The sequence below is a fragment of the Mobula birostris genome, chromosome 10, assembly GCF_030028105.1.
Source record: "Mobula birostris isolate sMobBir1 chromosome 10, sMobBir1.hap1, whole genome shotgun sequence".
In the NCBI taxonomy this organism is placed as follows: Eukaryota; Metazoa; Chordata; class Chondrichthyes; order Myliobatiformes; family Myliobatidae; genus Mobula; species Mobula birostris.
In genome coordinates this window covers 132,461,661-132,482,635 of record NC_092379.1, presented here as the reverse complement: position 1 = coordinate 132,482,635, position 20,975 = coordinate 132,461,661, and the positions used below count along the sequence as shown (strand labels likewise).

General features: G+C 42.1%; 1 protein-coding gene across 2 annotated transcripts in view; it reads right to left on the bottom strand.

Moving 5' to 3' along the window:
* Positions 1-790: 790 nt before the first annotated feature.
* Positions 791-20,975, bottom strand: part of LOC140204354 (melatonin receptor type 1B-like) — a 130,337-nt gene continuing 110,152 nt past the window's right edge. For both annotated transcript variants that reach the window (XM_072271023.1, XM_072271024.1), the window contains exon 2: positions 791-2,992. In XM_072271023.1, the coding sequence (XP_072127124.1) occupies positions 2,130-2,992 (863 nt within the window). In that variant the 3' untranslated portion in view covers positions 791-2,129. The remainder of the gene's footprint in view (positions 2,993-20,975) is intronic.

The window sequence follows — 20,975 nt, the reverse complement described above, 5'->3', positions numbered from 1 at the left end:
TTCTCTTTACTTGCTTATCATCTCCCTCTAGTGCCCTTCACCTCTTCATCTGTCACCTCCCAGCTTCTCACTTTATCACCTCTCCCCCACCCAACCTCCCTTCCCCCTCACCTGGCCTTCTAGTTTGTACTCCTTCTCCTCCCCCACCTACTAAATTTTGGCTTCTTCCCTCTTCCTTTCCGGTCCTGATGAAGAGTCTCATCCCGAAATGTCAACTGTTTATTCCTCTCCAGATATGCTACCTGACTAGCTGAGTTCCTCCAGCATTTTGTGTGAATCATGCTGGATTTCCTGCAAGCGCAGAATCGCTTGCATTTTCCTCATAAATCTCATCTATCTTAAGTAATGAACTTTATGAGCTGAGATATAGGTCTTCCAGTTTGGATGGTGGACATAATTACCACCAACATAAAAGGAAATTCAGAGACACAGGAGACCGCAGATGTGGGCTCTGGAGCAACAACGCAATCTGCTGGAAGAACTCTGACTCAACCAATGCTTCAGGTTGAGATACTTCATCTAGACTGTAAAATAGTTAGGAGACAGCCGGTCTAAAAAGGGGAACTAGAGCTTGGAAAGTGATTGGCAAGGAAATTCCCACAGGTCACTTTAGTACAGTTACCTGAAATCCTCAGATACAGTCCTTACACGAGTTCCTAGAATATACACTCAGTGGCCACTTTATTAGCTACACCTGTACACCTGCTCGTAACTCCCCTGGGACTGTCGTGCACAATAGTCTTGAGAGTTTACAGAGAATAGTGTGAAAAACAAAAGAAAACAACCAGTGAGCGAAAATGCTTTGTTAATGAGCGAAGTCAGAGGAGAATGGCCAGACTGTTCAAACTGACAGGAAGGTTAGATTAGATTAGATTATGAGGACACTCAGTCCTCGTTTATTGTCATTTAGAAATGCATGCATTAAGAAATGATATGATGTTCCTCCAGAGTGATATCACCAAAAAAACAGGACAAACCAAAGACTAACACTAACAAAACCTCATAAATTATAACATATAGTTACAGCAGTGCAAAGCAATACCATAATTTGATAAAGAGTAGACCATGGGCACAGTAAAAAAAAGTCTCAAAGTTCCGATCGACTCCCGATAGTCCCGATAGCAGGTGGCAAAAGGGAGAGACTCTCCCTGCCATAAACCTCCAGGCGCCGACAACTGCCAATGCATTGGAAGCACCCGACCACAGCCGACTTTGAGTCCGTCCAAAAACTTCGAGCCCCCCCGAGCACCATTCTCTGCCGAGTGCTTCGACCCCGCCCCGGCCGCCAAGCAACAAACAAGCGGAGGACTTGGGGCCTTCTCCTCTGGATCACACAGTAGCAGCAGCAGCGAAGCAGGCATTTCAGAAGTTTCTCCCGATGTTCCTCCATGCTGTCACGTCTGTCTCCATCAAATCAGGATTGTGCATGGCACCCTACTTGACAGATAACAGATATCATTCATTGGAGTGGCTGCTGTGCGCTGCGTCGCACCGCCATCTTCTCTTCCTCAGTAATTCAAATAACCATGTGTTGCAATGGTGTGCAGAAGAGCATCTCTGAACACACAACACATTGAATCTTGAAGTGGATGGGTACAGCAGCAGAAGATCATGACAGGTTCCACTCCTGTACCTCATAAAGTGGCTATTGAGTATATATCATATATATCCAGTTTATTTTAGAGCAACCTTTAACGTGACATTTAAGAAATGCATGTAGTATAGCTGATATCTTTGACCAGTCTTGGAGAAGCAATCGTAGGATTCAGGATCCTGAAGAAACAATGTGCCAGGGTTTGCCATCTTTGGGGATTTAAGGTAAAGTAAAACAAGACAGAATTGTGATAAAGTTATTCTTCTTCCATAAAAATGCAATTGAGAATTAAAGGATCTAAGCTGTCAATCTGGAAGAGTATCATGCCAGTATGTTTAGAATATCATCTATCAAGCCAAACTCCTCACAGAAATATTTTCAATTACTTCTTATATGCAATTAAAATTTGGAACATTTGAGATTATAGGCTTATAGTGATTAAAATAAATTCTATTGCATTAATAAATCAAGCAAAAGTGCATGGCACATTAATGATACAGATCAAAATGAGCAATCAGTTCATTCAAACATTTTCTTACACATTTTCTTCTGCTACATTGTTATTGGTTGGTGCTGGAGAAGGCTTGCTCCTCACTGCATCTGTCCCTATTTTTGACAGGTCACTAAAGAACAATCTGGGAGACCATAGTGACAGAAGTATTCTCTTGTACTCTTTTCGGAAGTTCTGATTGAGAAGTCCATAGATGACCGCATTAAGGCAGCTGTTGAAGTACGCCATGAAGTAGCTCGTGATGAATAGCCACTCTGGGATTTTGTGCGCGACCGCTGCAGGGTTAATGGCCACAGCTAAGCCGATGAAGTTCAGAGGGCCCCAACAAACAGCGAACAACACGAAGACCACAAACATGGTGAGGAAATTTCTGAAGTCACTGGACTTCAGCTTTGGTTCGTCGGGTCTGACTCGTCGTTTGACCTGGATGACCAGGATCCAGATTCGCAGATAGCAGTAGGTCACCACGCCGATGGGGACTAGGAAGTGCACCACGACCACAGCAATTGTGTAGTAAGAGCTTATGGTTTGTGTAAACGTACAGGAGAACACACGAGGATCGTACTTCAAAGAGTTCACAAAGAAGTTTGGTATGATCGCGATAACTGTTAAGATCCAGGTCAGACACAGGTAGCAGATTGTGTGCTTGTAGCTGAATAGCTTCTCGTACCTGAAGCTATGGCAGATGTAACAGTACCTGTTGATTGCGATTGCAGTGATGTTGAAAACAGATCCGATCACACTTAAACCCATCAGGAATCCACTAATCTGGCAGTGAATATCACCCAACGTCCATCCATTTTGGAAGATGGCAAATAAAATCAGAGGGTAGGGGTAAACTGCCACAACCAAATCGGCGACTGAAAGGCTGACGACAAAGATATTACCTGCAAAGAAAATTGGAAAATTTATGGATACAGTTTTAAATCATCATCTCTATTCATGACTTTGAAAATATATCATTTTCCATCTAGGGATAATTATAGATAATAATTCTCGCCAAGATATCAGGGATTGGGTTCCCTTGTCCTCACCTATCACCCCACGAGTCTCCATATCCAGTGTGTCATTCCCCATAATTTCTGCCATTTCCAACGGGATCCTACCACTAAGCATACTTTTCCCTCCCTACCTCCCACATATCCACTTCCCAGAGATTGCTTTCTATGTGACTCCCTTGTCCACTAGTCCCTTCCCACTGATCTCCCTCCTGACACTTGCCCCTGCAAGCAGGCCATGCACTACACATGCCCCTGCACCTTCCCTTCTCCCTCACCACCATTCATTGCCCCAGACTGCCCTTCCAGGTGAGGCGACACTTCGCATGCGAGTCTGTCGGCCTGCTTTGGTACTGTATGACTCTATGACTTAAACACTTTATCACATTTAATTTAATGTCTTCCAAGAGGACCACAACCTTGTCACTGGGTTTGGAAGCATCCATGCCTCAGTGACCAGGAGAGCTATGTTAGTTGGAGTCAGGGCTTTATGCTCTGGCTCTTGGTAGGGTCACCCATGCTAAAAGGGTAGAGGCCAGGCTAAGAGTGGTCCACAAAATGCTGGAGGAACTCAACAGGCCAGGTAACATCTATGGAAAACAGAAAACGGTCGATCTTTCAGGCTGAGGCCTTTCATCAGGACTTTATATGAGTCGACTGTGTACTCTTGCCCATAGATGCTACCTAGCCTGCATTTTGTATGTATTGCTTTGGATTTCCAGCATCTGCAGACTTACTCATGTTTAGGCGTGGTCCACCAGTCCTCCAGGTTCAGGGGTTTATCTCAGGGAGAACAACACCGACTGGTCAAACAGAATTGTTATTCAAACAGCAAAGGACAACCCTTCAACATCTGACATTCCTGAGTCTCTACCTGGGACTTGCATGACTGACAGCAGTGAAAACCAAGGGGAAGCTATTGGCATGATGAAGAAAACCCGGAACACCACCAGAGATGGAGGACCTTCATTACTGCTCTAAATGCAAGTGGAACATTGAGCAGCAAGTAAGTAATTTCACCTCAAACCCTCATTTGCCTTTTATTTCTCCATTCTATATTTAAGTGATCAGGTTCTTACAGACTGTGGCAGGAAATGAACGCTGATCAATGATCACTGGTACTGTAAAGCTATTGTGCTAACCGCATGCAATCATGCTGCCCTAATCCAATTCAATTCCATTCACAGTTCCTCCATGTCTGTATACAGCAAGACCCAAACAATATTTGGGCTTGGGCTCTTAAATGATGAGCTACACTTACACCGTAGAAGTGTCCAGTAATGTGCATCTCTAACAACATAGAGTTATAGTGAAGTACAGCGCAGGAACAGGCTCTTCAGCCCATCTAGTCCATGCCAAAACCATTGAAACTACCTACTTCTATCGACCTGCACCGTGACCATAGCCCTCCATACCACGATTATCCATGTACCTATCCAAACTCTTAAACTTTGACATCGAACTCACATGCACCACTTGTGCTAGCATCTAATTCCACAATCTGTCGACCCTCTGAGTGAAGAAGTTTCCTCTTCTCCTCATGATCACCTTAAACTTATCACCTTCCACCCTTCACCCATGACCTCTGGTTGTAGTCCTACATAGCTTCAGCGGAAAAAGCCCGCTTGCATAAACCCTACCTATACCCCTCATAATTTTGTATACCCCTATCAAATCTCCTCTCAAACTTTTGTGTTCTAAAGAATGCAGTCCTAACCTATTCTATTACTCCTTATAACTCAGATTCTCCAGACCCAGTAACACCCTTGTAAATTTTCTCTGCACTCTTTCAATCTTTTCTGTAGGTAGGTAATCAAAACTGCACATAATACTCCAAATTAGGTCTACCAATGTTTATACAACTTCAACATAACGTCCCATTTTCTGTACTCAATACATTGAATTATGAAGGCCTATGTTCCAAAAGCTTTCTTTATGGCCCTATCTACCTGTGATGCCACTTTCAATTAATTACGTAACTGTATTTCCCCTTTGCTCTAAAGCACTCCACAGTAAATACCATTCACTGTGTAAAACAAAGCCTCACAAATGCCTACTTTAAATTCCCTCTGTTATTTTTCAGCCCATTTTTCCAGTTGATGCAGAACCCTTCTGCAAGCCATGATAGTCTTCATCACTGTCTACTGCACCCTCAGTCTTAGTGTCATCCACAAATTTTCTGATCCAGTTGACCACATTATCATCCAGATCATTGATATAGATGTTAAACAACAAAGGACCCAGTACCATTCCCTGTGGCCTAGCACTACTCACAGTCCTCCAGTCAGAGAGGCGACCTTCTACTACCACTCTCTAGCTTCTTCCACAAACCCAATGTCTAATCCAATTTACTACCTCATCCTGAATGCAAAGTGACTGAACCTTCCTGACCAGCCTCCCATGCAGGACCTTGTCAAATGCCTTATTAATGTCCATGTAGACAACATCCACTGCCTTGGCTTCACCTACTTCCCTGGTAACTTTCTTGAAAATAAGATTGGTTAGACATGTACAAAGCCATGCTGACAATAGACAATAGGTGCAGGAGTAGGCCATTCAGCCCTTCGAGCCAGCACTGTTATTCACTGTGATCATGGCTGATCATCCACTATCAGTATCCAGTTCCTGCCTTATCCCCATAACCTTTGATTCTGCTATCTTTAAGAGCTCTATCCATCTCTTTCTTGAAAACATCCAGAGACTTGGCCTCCACTGCCTTCTGGGGCAGAGCATTCCACATATCCAAAACTCTCTGGGTGAAAAAGTTTTTCCTCAACTCCATTCTAAATGGCCTACCCTTTATTCTTAAACTGTGGCCTCCGGTTCTGGACTAACCCATCAGCGAGAACATGCTTCCTGCCTCCAGCGTGTCCAATCCCTTAATAATCTTATATGTTTCAATCAGATCCCCTCTCATCCTTCTAAATTCCAGTGTATACAAGCCCAGTCGCTCCAATCTTTCAACGTATGACAGTCCCGCCATGCCAGGAATTAACCTTGTGAACTTACGCTGCACTCCCTCAATAGCAAGAATGTCCTTCCTCAAATTTGAAGACCAAAACTGCACACAGTACTCCAGATGTGGTCTCACCAGGGCCCTGCACAGCTGCAGAAGGACCTCTTTGCTCCTATACTCAATTCCCCTTGTTATAAAGGCCAGCATGCCATTAGCTTTCTTCACTGCTTGCTGTATCTGCATGCTTGCTTTCAGTGACTGATGTACAAGAACACCTACATCTTGTTGTACTTCCCCTTTTCCTAACTTGACTCCATTTAGATAATAATCTGCCTTCCTGTTCTTACCACCAAAGTGGATAACGTCACATTTATCCATATTAAACTGCATCTGCCATGCATCCGCCCACTCACCCAACCTGTCCAAGTCACCCTGCATTCTCATAACATCCTCCCTACATTTCACACTGCCACCCAGCTTTGTGTCATCTGCAAATTTGCTAATGTTACTTTTAATCCCTTCATCTAAACCATTAATGTATATTGTAAACAGCTGCGGTCCCAGCACTGAATCCTGCGGTACCCCACTGGTCACCGCCTGCCATTCCGAAAGGGACTCGTTAATCGCTACTCTTTGTTTCCTATCAGCCAGCCAATTTTCAATCCATCTCAGTACTCTGCCCCCAATACCATGTACCCTAATTTTGCCCACTAATCTCCTATGTGGGACTTTATCAAAGGCTTTCTGAAAGTCCAGATACACTGGATTCACCGGCTCTCCCTTGTCCATTTTCATAGCCACATGCTCAAAAAATTCCAGAAGATTAGTCAAGCACAATTTCCCCTTCATAAATCCATGTTGACTCGGACCAATCCTGCTACTGCCATCCAAATGTGTTGTAATTTCATCTTTTATAATTGACTGCAGCAACTTTCCCACCACTGATGCCAGGCTAACCGGTCTATAATTCTCTGCTTTCTCTCTTCCTCCTTTAGGAAGTGAGAACATTACTCCTGTAGGAAGGGAGAACATTGGTCCTGTAGGAAGCAAGTTTGGGAAATTAATAATGACGAATATTAATATAATGGATAAATGAAGCTGGTATTTTGCATCGGTTTTCACTATAAAGATACAAGTAACATCCCCAAGAGAGCTATAACCCAAGGTTTTGAAGGGAAAGAAGAACTCTGGGAAATTACAATCCTCAGGACAGTAGTTGGTGGTCCACACTAACAAATCATCGGCTCCTAATGGACGTTGATCCTAGGGACTTGAAAGAAGTGGCCCATTAAATAGTTGATGCTCTGAAGTTCTTCAGATTTTAGAGCATACAGTATGCTAAGATAGAGGAGCAGAATTAGGCCATTTAGCCCATTGAGTCTGCTCCACCATTGATCATGGCTTATTTATTTTCCTTCTCAATCCCATTCTTCTGCCTTCTCCCTGTAACCTTTAGCCTTTCCTCACCACCAACTCTACCTTCAAGCTCAGAACCATACATACATACAACACTACAGCACAGTACAGGCCCTTTGGCCCCAGATGTTGTGCCGACCCATATAATCCCCAAAAAAAGAACTAAACCCACACTACCCCGTAACCCTCTATTTTTCTTTCATCCATGTGCCTGTCCAAGAGGCTCTTAAATACTCCTAATGTTTTAGCCTCCACCACCATCCCTGGCAAGTCATTCCAGGCACCCACAACCCTCTGTGTAAAAAATTTACCCCTGATATCTCCCCTAAACTTCCCTCCCTTAACTTTGTACATACGCCCTCTGGTGTTTGCTATTAATGCCCTGGGAAACCGGTACTGGCTATCCACCCTATCTATGTCTCTCATAATCTTGTAGACCTCTATCAAGTCCCCTCTCATTTTTCTACGCTCCAAAGAGAAAAGTCCCAGCTCTGCTAACCTTACCTTATAAGACTTGTTTTCCAATCCAGGCAACATCCTGGTAAATCTCCTCTGCACCCTCTCCATAGCTTCCACATCCTTCCTATAATGAGGTGATCAGAATTGAACACAATACTCTGTCTGGTCTCACCAGAGATTTGTAGAGTTGCAACATGACCTCTCTACTCTTGAACTCAATCCCCCTATTAATGAATTTCTAAGCATCCCATAGGCCTTCTTAACTACCCTATCAACCTGTGCAGTGCCCTTGAGGGATGTATGGATTAGAACTCCAAAGCCCCTTTGTCATCCACACTCTGGTAACCGACCATTAACCCTGTACTCAGCCTTCTGCTTTGTCCTTCCAAAATGCATCACCTCACACTTATCCGGATTGAACTCCATCTGCCTCTTTTCTGCCCAACTCTGCATCCTGCCTATATCCTCTTGTAACCTTCGACAACCTACAGCTCCATCCACAACTCCTCCAATCTTCGTGTCATCTGCAAACTTACTCACCCATCCTTAGTTATCTTTTAACGAATCCTGCACTAGGATTCCCAAGTCCATTTGCACCTCCAGTTTCTGAATTCCCTCCCCGTTTTGAAAACAGTCTATACTTTCATTCCTTCTACCAAGTTCATGATCATTCACTTTCTTACACTGTATTCCATCTGCTACTGCTTTACCCATTGTCCTATCTGTCAAAGTCCTTCTGCAGACTTCCTTTAGCTGAATTCTGCTGATTTTTGATAGCAGCCTTTGCAGGTTGGGGACACAGCGAATTATCTTCACTCAGTTTACAAGAGGAAGAACTATAGCGTTGATGTTGATTATGAAATGTCCCAAAGTATTGAAAAATGGTGTTGGAAGTTCAGTCAATTTGACCACTGCAAACGATCACAAACTGCACTGTGATAAGGGCTGGTCAATTTGATAAACGCTTAAAAGAAATGTGTTGTATTAGTTACAGTAAGACATCTATTTCATTATATTTCATTTCTCTATATTTCATTAGGAGTTTGAGATTTGGTATGTCACCAAAGACTCTAGCAAATGCAGCATGGAGAGCATTCTAACTTGTTGCATCACCATCTAGTACGCAGGGGCCATTGCACAGGATCAGGAAAGGCTGCAGGAGGTTGAAAACACAGTCACCTCACAGACACCAGCCTCCCCAGAACCAAGGACTCCTTCAAAAGGTGATCTGTACCTCAAAAACGACATCCATCATTAAGGAACCCCATCTGCCAGGACATGCCCTCTTCTCATTGCTACCATCAGAGAGGAGGTGCAGGAGTCGAAAAGAACACATACAGTGATTTAGGAACAGTTTCTTCCCCGCCATCAAATATCTGAACAGACAATGTACAAATCCATGAACACTGCTACACTACTTTCACTCTCTTTTAGCACTACTTATTTAACTTAATTTTATATAAATTTCTTATTGTAATTTATAGTATTTTCTATTGCTCCTTACTCCTACCATGAAGCAACAAAATTTCACGACATATTAAATCTGATTCTACTTCTTCTCTGTTCCTCATCCAAATATTTCCTGGAGAAAGAGATCTGGCTTTGGTATAAAATCACACCCAGCATAATGACAGCTTGATTTTAAATTTAATTTCACACCCATTCCTCTGATTATAGGGTACTTTTAAACAAATGCAAACAAAATGCTGGAGGAACCAAGCAGGCAGGCAGCATCTATGAAATGAATAAACAGTCGACATTTCAGACCAAGACCCTTCATCAGGACTGGAAAGACTGAGGAGAAGCCACAGTAAGAAAGATTTCTTTCTTTTCCTCTTCTTCTCTGCCTTTCTCAGTTCTGAAGAAGGGTCTTGGCCTGAAACATCAACTGTTTATTCATTTCCATAGAAGCTACCTGACCTGCTAAATTAGATAGATAGATAGATAGATATACTTTATTGATCCCGAGGGATTAGACCATAGGACCATAGATATAGGAACAGAATTAGGCCATTCAGCCCATCAAGTCTGCTCCACCATTCCATCATGGCTGATCCCAGATCCCACTCAACCCCATATACCTGCCTTCTCGCCATAACCTCTCATGCCCTGACTGATCAGGAAACTATCAACTTCCGCCTTAAATATATCCACAAACTTGACCTCTACCGCAGCCTGTGGCAGAGCACTCCACAGATTTACAACTCCCTGGCTAAAAAAATTCCGCATTACCTCAGTTCTAATAGGTCACCCCCTCAATTTTGAGGTTGCGTCCTCTAGTTCCTCCAGCATTTTGTGTTTCCAGCATCTGCAGATTTGTTTATATTTGTGATACTACTTTTAAAGGACTCTTTATGGACTAAGAGAGTCTTATTTAAGAATCAGTGGATTGCGTGACAAGATTCTCTTAAAGTGTTCTGCCAGAACAACTATACTGCTGCTTTGGCTTCAGTGGAAATATTCTCTTGGGCTGGCCTACCAAAATAAATCCTAATTTCCTATTCTGGAAATGTCAGAGGGACTTCAGTCAAATATGAGTAGGGGAAATGAGGCACATTGATAACTGCAGATATCTTAATCAAGCAATTCAATAAAATCGTAGAGCAAGTAACTTTAATGTTTGCACAGCAGGGTAGTATTCACTGAGGTAATCTGTTAGTGTGCACATACTGTTTAAGTTATGTGAATGCAATGATTTATCTGAATTTAGGCAGAAAGTTGCTTCTAAATTGAATGGAGCACCATGCTAGTGTAGCAGTCAGGGAGACAATATTACAGTTTGGGGTGTCGGAGTTCAATTCCGATGTCTGCTGTAAGGAGGTCGTACATTTTCCTTGTGGCCGCATGGGTTTTACTCCTGGTGCTCCACTTTCCTTTCACAACCTGAAGATATACTGGTTAGTAGGTTAATTGGCTATTTTAAATCATCCTGTGATTAGGCTAAGGTAGGTGGTTGGTGGGTTGCTGAGATGGAAGGGCTTGTCCGGCACTGTATCTCCAAATTACTGAATTAGTGATTAAGCAGTCCTTGATCCATAAATAAGTTTAAGCTTCAAAGGAAATTTCAAAGTTCAAAGTAAATTCATTATCAAACTATTGTTATGTACCCCGTAACTGGGTTGCCAAACCAGCAGAAATGGAACACATGTTGGAGTCTGTGATTACAAAGAACTAATAAAGTTCTATTAAAGAAATAAGCAATATAGTACACTAATCACAAGGATATATGTGTAACCGGTTAGCAATGATAGTATACACATATACACAGAAATAGGGTAATAGGAACCAACCAAGCTCTATTGCAGTCTAGGGGTAAAATGATCAGTCTTAAGTGAAGCAGAGTTCCGTTCAGTCTAGTGCAGTTCGAAGTAATCGCTGTTGTTGTACCGTTGGAGAGAGAGAGAGAGAGAGAGAGAGGGAGAGAGAGAGAGGGAGAGATGCAGTTGGTTTCAGGCAAACCTTTTCGATGCCTTCTGATCCAGCTGTGGTCACTGACTGTGACCCCTCCATTCCGGATGCGATCGTTCTTCCGTGGTGAACCCGGCACCCAGGCAAGGGTGGACACACACCCCAGGTTCCCACCGATCGTACCTTTACACCCTGTGAGCCTCTGACCGATTCCCGCGAACCAGTCCTCCAATCTCCCACCACCTTGTGGGGCACACTGCTCTTTCCAGGGTCTCGAGGTGTGTGTCCCCTGCCTTAGCAAACCTGCTATTTTTATCCCCCTGCTGGGGTATCACCTATCCATTAAACTTCAAACAGTTCAGGTTCAAAGCAAACGGCCTGTTGCAGACGCCAACATTGGAATTGTGTTTCTTTCTCGTTAATCTTTCTCTTCTCTCTTATTAGCATTTTGAATGTTTCTTCATTGTCTTCCATTATCTCTCTCATTAGCATCATCCGTCCTGCAGCTCTGCTTGGCGTTACACATGACACTATGTACATGTCACCATGTACTACCCTGAGGTTTATTTTCTTGTGGGAATTCACAGCAGCAGTAGAACAATTTAGTACAGTAGCATCAATGAAAATCTATATAGAAACAAAAACTGACGAGCAACCAATGTGCAAAAGAAGTCAAACTGTACAAATAAATAAATAAATAATACCGAGAACATGAGTTGTATAGTCCGTGGTTGTGTTCGGTGATCAGTCCAGGAGTGATGTGAGGTGAGGTGGAAAAAAACTTACTGTAAATGATTGGCAAGTAGAGATTTATCTGTAAATTAAAGATGACTTTTGGGACTTCAGTTCATGTAAATCAGCAGCTACATTTTTCTTCGTTACAACACAAAAATAATTCATTGGTACTCTCTGGAGGTCTAAGATTAATTGCTGTGATAAATTATTACACATTTTTAATTAAATAAGCTGTATCTCAAAAGGCAACTTGTTCCTTCCAATGAGTAAACCATCCCTGCCATTTCATAAGAACATAATTGAAATAATTTGACCCAAAAACGAGGAGCTGAAGAACATGAGGTCTGGTGACTGTCATATACTTGTTACGTATGTAAATATAGTTACACAAGTAAGTCATGGGCACAGATTGCAGTAATATAATCATGCATCTGTATGATACAAACGTGGAAGCGTTTTGAGTTAGAATAAACACTCGAGCTGGTCACTGACTTCAGGTGGAGGGTGGGGTGTACGGGGAAGGGGTGACCCACATGCTTCTGCTTATATCAACATCACTAAGGTCAAGAAGATTGAGAGTTTCAAGTTCCGAGGTGTGAAAATCATTAATAGCTTTTCCTGGCCCAACCAGATAGACAGCACAGCATCTCTTCTTCCTCAGGAGGCTGAAGAAACTTGGCATGTCTCCTTTAACCCTCGCAAAATTTTATTGATGCACCATAGAGAGCATCCTACTTGGAAGCACCATGGCCTGGAGCGGTAGCTACCCTGCACATGACTGCAAGAAATTGCAGGGAGTTGTGGACAAAGTTCAGCATATCAGGAAACCAGCCTCCCCTCCATGGTCTCTGTCAACTCTTCTTGCTGCCTCATTAAAGCAGCTAGCATAATCAAAGACCCCAGCCACCCTGTACATTCTCTATTGTCCACCCTCCATTTGGCCAGAAGGTATAAAAGCCTGAAAGCACTTACTAATAGACCCAACGGACAGTTTTTATCTTCCTGTTAAAAGACAACTGATGGTCCCTGAGCACAATAAGAACTCTTGATCTCACAATCTACCTCATTATGACCTTTCACCTTATTGTTTTCCTGCACTGCACTTTCTCTGTAACTGTTAACACTTTACTTTGCACTTTATTGCTGCTTTAACTTGTGTTACATCAATGCACTTTTGCAATTAACTGATCTGTATGAACAATGCACAAGACAAACTTTTCAATGTATCTTGGTACATGTGAAAATAATAAACCAATTTTCCAATTTACCAAAATTAGCAATTAGATCAAATAAAAACTAAGTGCACAATTTTCAAAGTTGACAGTGTTGCTTTACTGAGGTACTGATCAGAGTTGTGAAGTTGCGTGTGAGTTATATTGATAGGGCTATGATTAGGATTAGCATTACATTGTGATTACTACTTAATCACCTAATCACAGTCGGAGAGCAAACATTAAAACTTGTACCAATAGGTGCAACACACAGTGACTTGTGAAATAGAGTACAACTTGATAAGCTAGTGTAATCCTAAATATGACACCAGTAACTTTTGCTAGTTTTAATTGCCAGCAAGAGTCCTAATAACATGGGAGAAAACTGCAATTACTGCTTCGAGAGTAAAGATTTACTTATGAATCCATAACAGGAATTTAAGAAGTTGGAATTCAGAAAAAATAAGTATTGGAAAAATTAAACCATAAGACATAGAAGCAGAATTAGGCCATTCAGCCCATCAGGTCTGCTCCACCATTCCATCATGGTACCACAGTAGTGTAGCCGTTAGCACAATGCTATCACAGCTCAGTTCCAGAGTTCAGAGTTCAATCTGGGCGCTGTTCCGTAAGGAGTCTCTGTATGTCTTCCACTTGGATTGCATGGGTTTTCCTCATGTGCTTTTGTAATTGCAAAATGTCCCATGATTAGGTTAGGATTAATCAGGGTTATGGGGTTGCTGGGGTGGCATGGCTTGAAGGGCCAGAAGGGCTTACTCCATGCTGTGTTGTTAGATAAGTAAATTATCCCCTTTAATCCTATCCTCTTGCCTTCTCCTTGCAACCTTTGATGCTCTGACTAATCTTGAATCTATCCACCTCCACTTTAAATATACCCAATGATGGCCTCCACAGTCATCTCTGGCAAGGAATTCCAGTGATCCATTGCCCACTGACTGAAGAAATTCCTCCTCACCTCTGTTCTGGGCATCTTTGTATTCTAAGACTGTGCCCTCTGGTCCTAGACTCGCCCACTAAAGGAAACATCTTCATACCCATTCTACCTTTCAGTGAGATACCTCTTTCTAAAGTCCAGACAGTACAGTTCCAGAGCCATCAAAAAGTCCTCATATATTAACACTTACAGTCCTGGAATCATTCTGGTGAATCTCCTCTGGACCCTCTCCAATGCCATTGCATCTTTTTTTAAGATAAGGGTCCCAAAACTGCTCAACATGCTCCATGAGGCCTGTCCAACGTCTTATAAAGCCTCAGCATTACAACCTTGCTCTTATACTTTAGTTGTCTCAAAATGAATGCTAACATTGCATTTGCCTTCCTCACCACACACTCAACCTGCAAGTTAACCCTTAAGGAATCTTGCACAAAGATTCCCAAGTACCTTTGCACCTCTGATTTTTAAATTTTCTACCCATTTATAAAATAGATTATACCTTCATTCCTTCAACAAATGTGCATGACCATACACTTCCCTATGCTATATTTCATCTGCCACTTCTTTGCCCATTCTCCCATTCTGTCCAAGTCCTTCTACAGAATTGATGTGTGTTCCTTCTACAGACTCCATGTCTTCTCAACACTACCTGCCCCTCTACCTATCTTTGTATTGTCCGTAAACTTGGTCACTTAGCCATCAATTCTATCATCTAAATCATTGACATTTACCATAAAAAGAAGCAGTACCAACACTGATCACTGCCTCACTACCTTCTGAAAGAGTGGATTGGAAAGTTTTGCAATTTTTCAGTCATCCAGAACCATTCCAGAATCTAGTGATGTTTCTACAATCTCTTCAGCCACCTCTTTCAGAAATCCTGGCATGTATTCTATCTGGCCCAGGTGACTTACTTACATTCAGACCTTTCAACTTCCCAAGCACCTTCTCCTTCATAATAACGACTACACTCACTCTACCCCTGACACTCTAGATTTTCTGGCATACTGCTAGTATCTTCCAAAGTGAAGAACACAGAATATTTATTAAGTTCATCCACCATTTCCTTGTCTTCCATTACTACCTCTCCAGCATCATTTTCGAGCAGTTTGATATCCACTCTTGTCTCTCTTTTACTTTTTAATATATCTGAAAAAACTTTTGTAACCTTTTTTATATTATTGGCTAGTTTACCTTCATATTTCATGCTTTCTCTCCTTATGGTCTTTTTAGTACCCTTCTGTTGGTTTTTAAAAGTTCCCAATCCTCTAACTTCCCATTAATTTTTGCTCTCTCTCTTAGGGATTATATCCCCTCTCTTTTACTTTTATGCTGTCTTCTACCTAACTTGTCAGCCACAGTTGTCTCATCCTTCCTTTAGAAAACTCCTTCAAGGTCTTTTTTCCCTTGCAGTTTCTTAACTCTGTCAACAAGGATTCTACATCTTCCAATCCTGTAGGATGCTACCTCTTTCTAAGGATTGATTTCATTTTTTTACGAACAGAGCCACCCCATCCCCTCTGCCTACCTGCCTGTCCTTTCAGTACAATGTGTATACATGGATGTTAAGCTCCCAACTGTGTGATCTACTTTCAGCCAAGGCTCAGTGATGCCCACAATTATGTATTTGCCAATCTCAAACTGAGCTACTGCAGTTAGTATACTCAACAATATAACTTTCAAAGTATTCTGATGCAGAGGATCCCCAAGCTTTACTATCCTGGCCTCAGTCAGTGACCACTTTCAGTGAAAGATAATGAATTGAGAGCAAGAAGTCTGTCAGTTTTACCATTGGCCAATCCAGGAGGACCAAGGTTTGAAAATCAAGGATCAAGGATCAAATTTATTTGCTGAATATATTAACATATATTAGGAATTTGCTGTGGTGTGCTGTGAAACATTCAACAATAAACAACAACATTCAAGAATCATAAGAATAAAGACTTATTGTATTAAAAATAAATTTAGAGGTTAAAGTATTGAAGCAGAATAAAATGTGCATAAATACATAAATAAGAGCATGTGTTTTTGAATTGAATTGACTTGACTTTATTACTTACATCCTTCATATGCATGACGAGTAAAAATCTTTACATTACGTGTCCGTCTAAATTTGCAATGTGCAATTTATAGTAATTTATAATAAATAGTATGTACAACAATAAATCATAGAAATACAGTTGTGTCAACATGAATTAAGCAGTTTGATGGCCTGGTGGAAGAAGCTGTTGGTCCTGGCTTTTATGCTGCGGTACCGTTTCCCAGATGGTTGCAGCTGGAACAGTTTATGGCTGGGGTGACTCTGGTCTCTAATGATCCTTTGGGCCCTTTTTACACACCTGTCTTTGTAAATGTCCTGAATAGTGGGAAATTCACATCTACAGATGCACTGGGCTAGCCACACCACTCTCTGCAGAGTCCTACGATTGAGGGAAGTACAGTTCCCATACCAGGCAGTGATGCACCCAGTCAGGATGCTTTCAATTGTGCCCCTGTAGAAAGTTCTTAGAATCTGGGGGCCCACACCAAACTTCTTCAACCGTCTGAGGTGAAAGATGTGCTGTTGTGCCTTTTTCACCACACAGCCAGTATGTACAGACCCACGTGAGATCTTTGGTGAAGTTTATGCCGAGGAACTTAAAGCTGTTCACCCTCTCAACCCCAGATCCATTGGTGTCAATAGGGGTTAGCACGTCTCTATTCCTCCTGTGGTCCACAACCAGCTCCTTTGTTTTTGCAACATTGAGGGAGAGATTGTTTTCTTGACACCACTGTGTCAGGGTGATGACTTCTTCTCTGTAGGCTGCATTATTATTATTTGAGATTAGGCCAATCAGTGTAGTATCTTCAGCAAATTTAATTAGCAGATTGGAGCTGTGGTGGTGACACAGTCATGGATATACAGGGAGTTAAGGAGGGGACTTAGTACACAGCCCAGAGGGGCACCTGTGTTCAGGGTCAGAGGGTTGGAGGTGAGGGAGCCCACTCTTACCATCTGCTGGCAATCTGACAGAAAATCCAGGATGCAGCTACACAGGCAGGGAGAAGGCTGAGGTCTCTGAGCTTCTTGTCTGAGCTTGGTGGGAATTATGGTGTTGAATGCCAATTTAAACTGCATTATAAAAAGTGGTTTAAATTGTTTACAGTGCAGTACAGTGACTGAGGTGGGTGGAATGGCTAACTAGAAAAGTTGATCAGATTTCTGTGGGAAAAAACTTTTAGGATAGCGTGAAGTTATTGTTTTAATAGCACTTTCCAGAAGGCAGCTTTCAGAAAAGATAATTTGCTGGGTAGGTAATGTAGAGTCCAGAATGATTTTCCTGGCCACTTCTTTGCCCTGAACACGTGGAAGTCCTGCAGCGATGGTAGACTGCAGCCAATGACATTTCAGTTGGTCTGATAGGTCGCTGTAGTTTTGTTACATTGTGAGAAGATGTGATACCAAACCAGACAGTAATAGCTGACCAGAAATAACTTTACCATCCCTTCTAACAACTAGGCTGAGACCAAGCATGAACCTACAACTCGAAGATTGTAAGGATCAACTGCATGAAGGAAATAAGCGGCTTAGACACACTGAAACAAGCATGTCATCCAATAAAGTCACAGTTTTTTGAATGCCAGCCTCATCAAGGACACCTGATAAATAAGGATCACATGAATAATAAAGTCACACAGATATTTTGTTTGGTCTGTGACTTAAATAAAGCTTTTATTATCCTGACAGTCATGCAGTAACCTTTTACTTAATGAATGGCAGCAATTTTTAAAATGAAAAGTTGTTTCTCTTTAGACTTCCTAATTAAAATTATACAGTGTCCTGTAGAGATGGAGAAGAATTTGTTATAGCCAGTTGTTCAAATTGATAAGTGCTTCTGCAACAATACTTTGCTGAGATTGGTTGATGCTTGCAAAGCTGAGCTCTTTTGTCAGCTACAAATAAGTTTCATTTTTCAAAACAACCTTGGAGAAATAAACAGCCGACAGTTTACCACTCCTATATACTTTAGAGCACTATTCTTCAAAACTTCAACAGTCAGTGCCTGCAGAGACACCCTTTATACAATTTAGAGATACAGCATAGTAACCGACCCTTTATCCCAATGAGCCCACCCCACCCAGTTTCACCCATTTGACCCGTTAGCCTACATGGGAGGAAACCAGAGCACCCAGAGGAAACCCACACAGTCATGGGGAGAATGTACAAACTCCTTACAGACAGCGGAGGGAATTGAACCCTGATCGTTAGTGCTATAAAGTGTTACGCAATCTGCTACTCTACCATGCCACTCTAAATGAATTAGCTCTTTTGAAGTTCTAATATTCTGTTTGCTTTAAAACAGATCAGATCAGCTTCAGATTTATTTATCGCATGTATACCAAAACATACAGTGAAATGCGACATTGGCGCTAACAGGCCATCACAATCTTAGGATATCCTGGAGGCAGACTGCAACTGTTGTATGTGTGGGCATGCTATATCTCGGTGCCAACGTAGCATGCCCACAATGCTTGGGAGAACTACACAGAACAGGACAAAACAGAACTTACCAAGCAACAAAGCAACAACAGCGAAACAAGACCCATTCCTCCTTCCCTCTATCCACCTACCCACATGCACAGTCCTCTAAACCCAGGACAGGCCATCTTCTTTGGCCTCCAGTGAACTGGTGGATTTGCAGATACTGGGCCATTGACTTCCCCAGCGCACTCGCAGAGATTTCTAAACTTGGGGCTGCGGACATCAGGACTCGACTTGTGGACTTCGATCAACCTTCGGGCTTCAAATCTGGACCTCCAATTGAAATTTTGGCTTTGATCTGTTTCTCCCATCAACCTTTAAGGTTCCATCTGAACTTCTGATTGGTCTTTGAGCTTCAATCTTCACTATTGCCCCAGGACTCTCCAAAGGCTAAGAACCTGGATGAGAACTATTAAAATTCTCTGTAAACCCTTTGACGCTGATTATGACAAGCAGCAAATATGTTCTACACTATTTTTTGATTGTAGTGAAATCTGACAAAGGATATTGGAACATTTACTGCAAGTATGGGTAACTAGATTAGATCAAAACATTCTTTAATGCTTAATCTTGGCATTGATATACAAAACCTAATTACTTTCTTCGAGGCAGATAAAATCCATATATTTCTGTCAATAAGGCTTATACCAGATAAAATTAAGAATAATCAGGTTGGAAATTTGCAGGCCCCATAAACTTGCAAATTCAAGGAGTTAATTAGTTCTTATTTATTGAACACATCACTTCTGATCTCTGTCTGTTTCCCCTGCTTAAGGTGTGCTCACTCACAAATGTGATGCAAATTTATTAATGTGTGAATTTGAAGAGGGAAGTCAGAGATGTTATTTTTCCCGTGTCCTGTATCAGCAGACACTCATGTCACCCATCTCAGATGAATGTTGAGAGACAGAGCCAGGTTATCATGATAATCATTAATTGATGCTCTTAACCCTGTTAGTTATTTCCTTCTCACGCCAAGTGCCTGTAAATCATGGTCCCAGTGCCTCCTCTTATTCTTCTCCATTTAAACAAGTAGTCTAACAACCAAATGTTTTGCACTTTTGGAGGACAAAGCAAGTTAGGACTAACACAGCCAATGATAGGGCACTGAGCTTGGGCTTCGGGATGAGTTAGTAAATTGGGTTAGACAATGGCTTCGCAGGAGAAGCCAGAGTGGTTGTAGATGGCTGCCTCTCTAACTGGAGGGCTATGATTACTGGAGTGCCGCAGGGATCAGTGCTGCATCCATTGTTTGTCATCTGTATCAATGATGTGGATGACAATATGGTAAACTGGATCAACAGATTTGTGGATGATACCAAGATTGGGGCCATGGTAGACAGCATAGAAGGCTATCAAAGCTTGCAGTGGGATCTGGTCCAGCTCGAAAAATGTCAGATGGAATTTACTGCAGACAAGTGTGAGGTGTTGCACTTTGGAAGAACAAACCAGAGTATGGCTTAGCAGCAGAAGCCAGAGCACACAGGAGTGCAGGAGAACGAAGAGATCTGAGAATGGATACAGATCAGTAAATGGGATGTTAGATTGAAGTTGTGTAAGACACTGGTGAATATTGTGTGCAGCTCTGCTCACATACCTACAGGAAAGATATAAGACTATAAGACCATAAGATATAGCAGCAGAATTAGGGCATTGGCCTCCACAGCTGCACGTGGTAACAAATTCCACAAATTCACCACTCTTTGGCTAAATAAATTTCTCTGCACCTCTGTTTTGAATGGACGCCCCTCTATCCTAAGGTTGTGCCCGCTTGTCCTAGACTCTCCCACCATAGGAAACATCCTTTCCACATCTACCTTGTCTAGGCCCTTCAACATTCTAAAGGCTTCAGTGAGATCCCTCCCCATCCTTCTGAATTCCAGCGAGCACAGACCTAAAGACATTAAACATTCCTCGTATGATAACCTTTCATTCCTGGAATCATCCTTGTGAACCTCCTCTGGACTCTGTCCAATGCCATCACATCTTTTCTAAGATGAGGGGCCCAAAACTGTTCACAATACTCAAGGTGAGGCCTCACCAGTGCCTTATAAAGCCTCAGCATCACATCCTTGTTCTTGTATTCTAGACCTCTTGAAATGAATGCTAGCATGGTATTTGCCTTCCTCACCACCAACTCAACCTGCAAGTTAACCTTTAGGGTGTTCTGCACAAGGACTCCCATGTCCCTCTGCATCTCAGATTCCTGG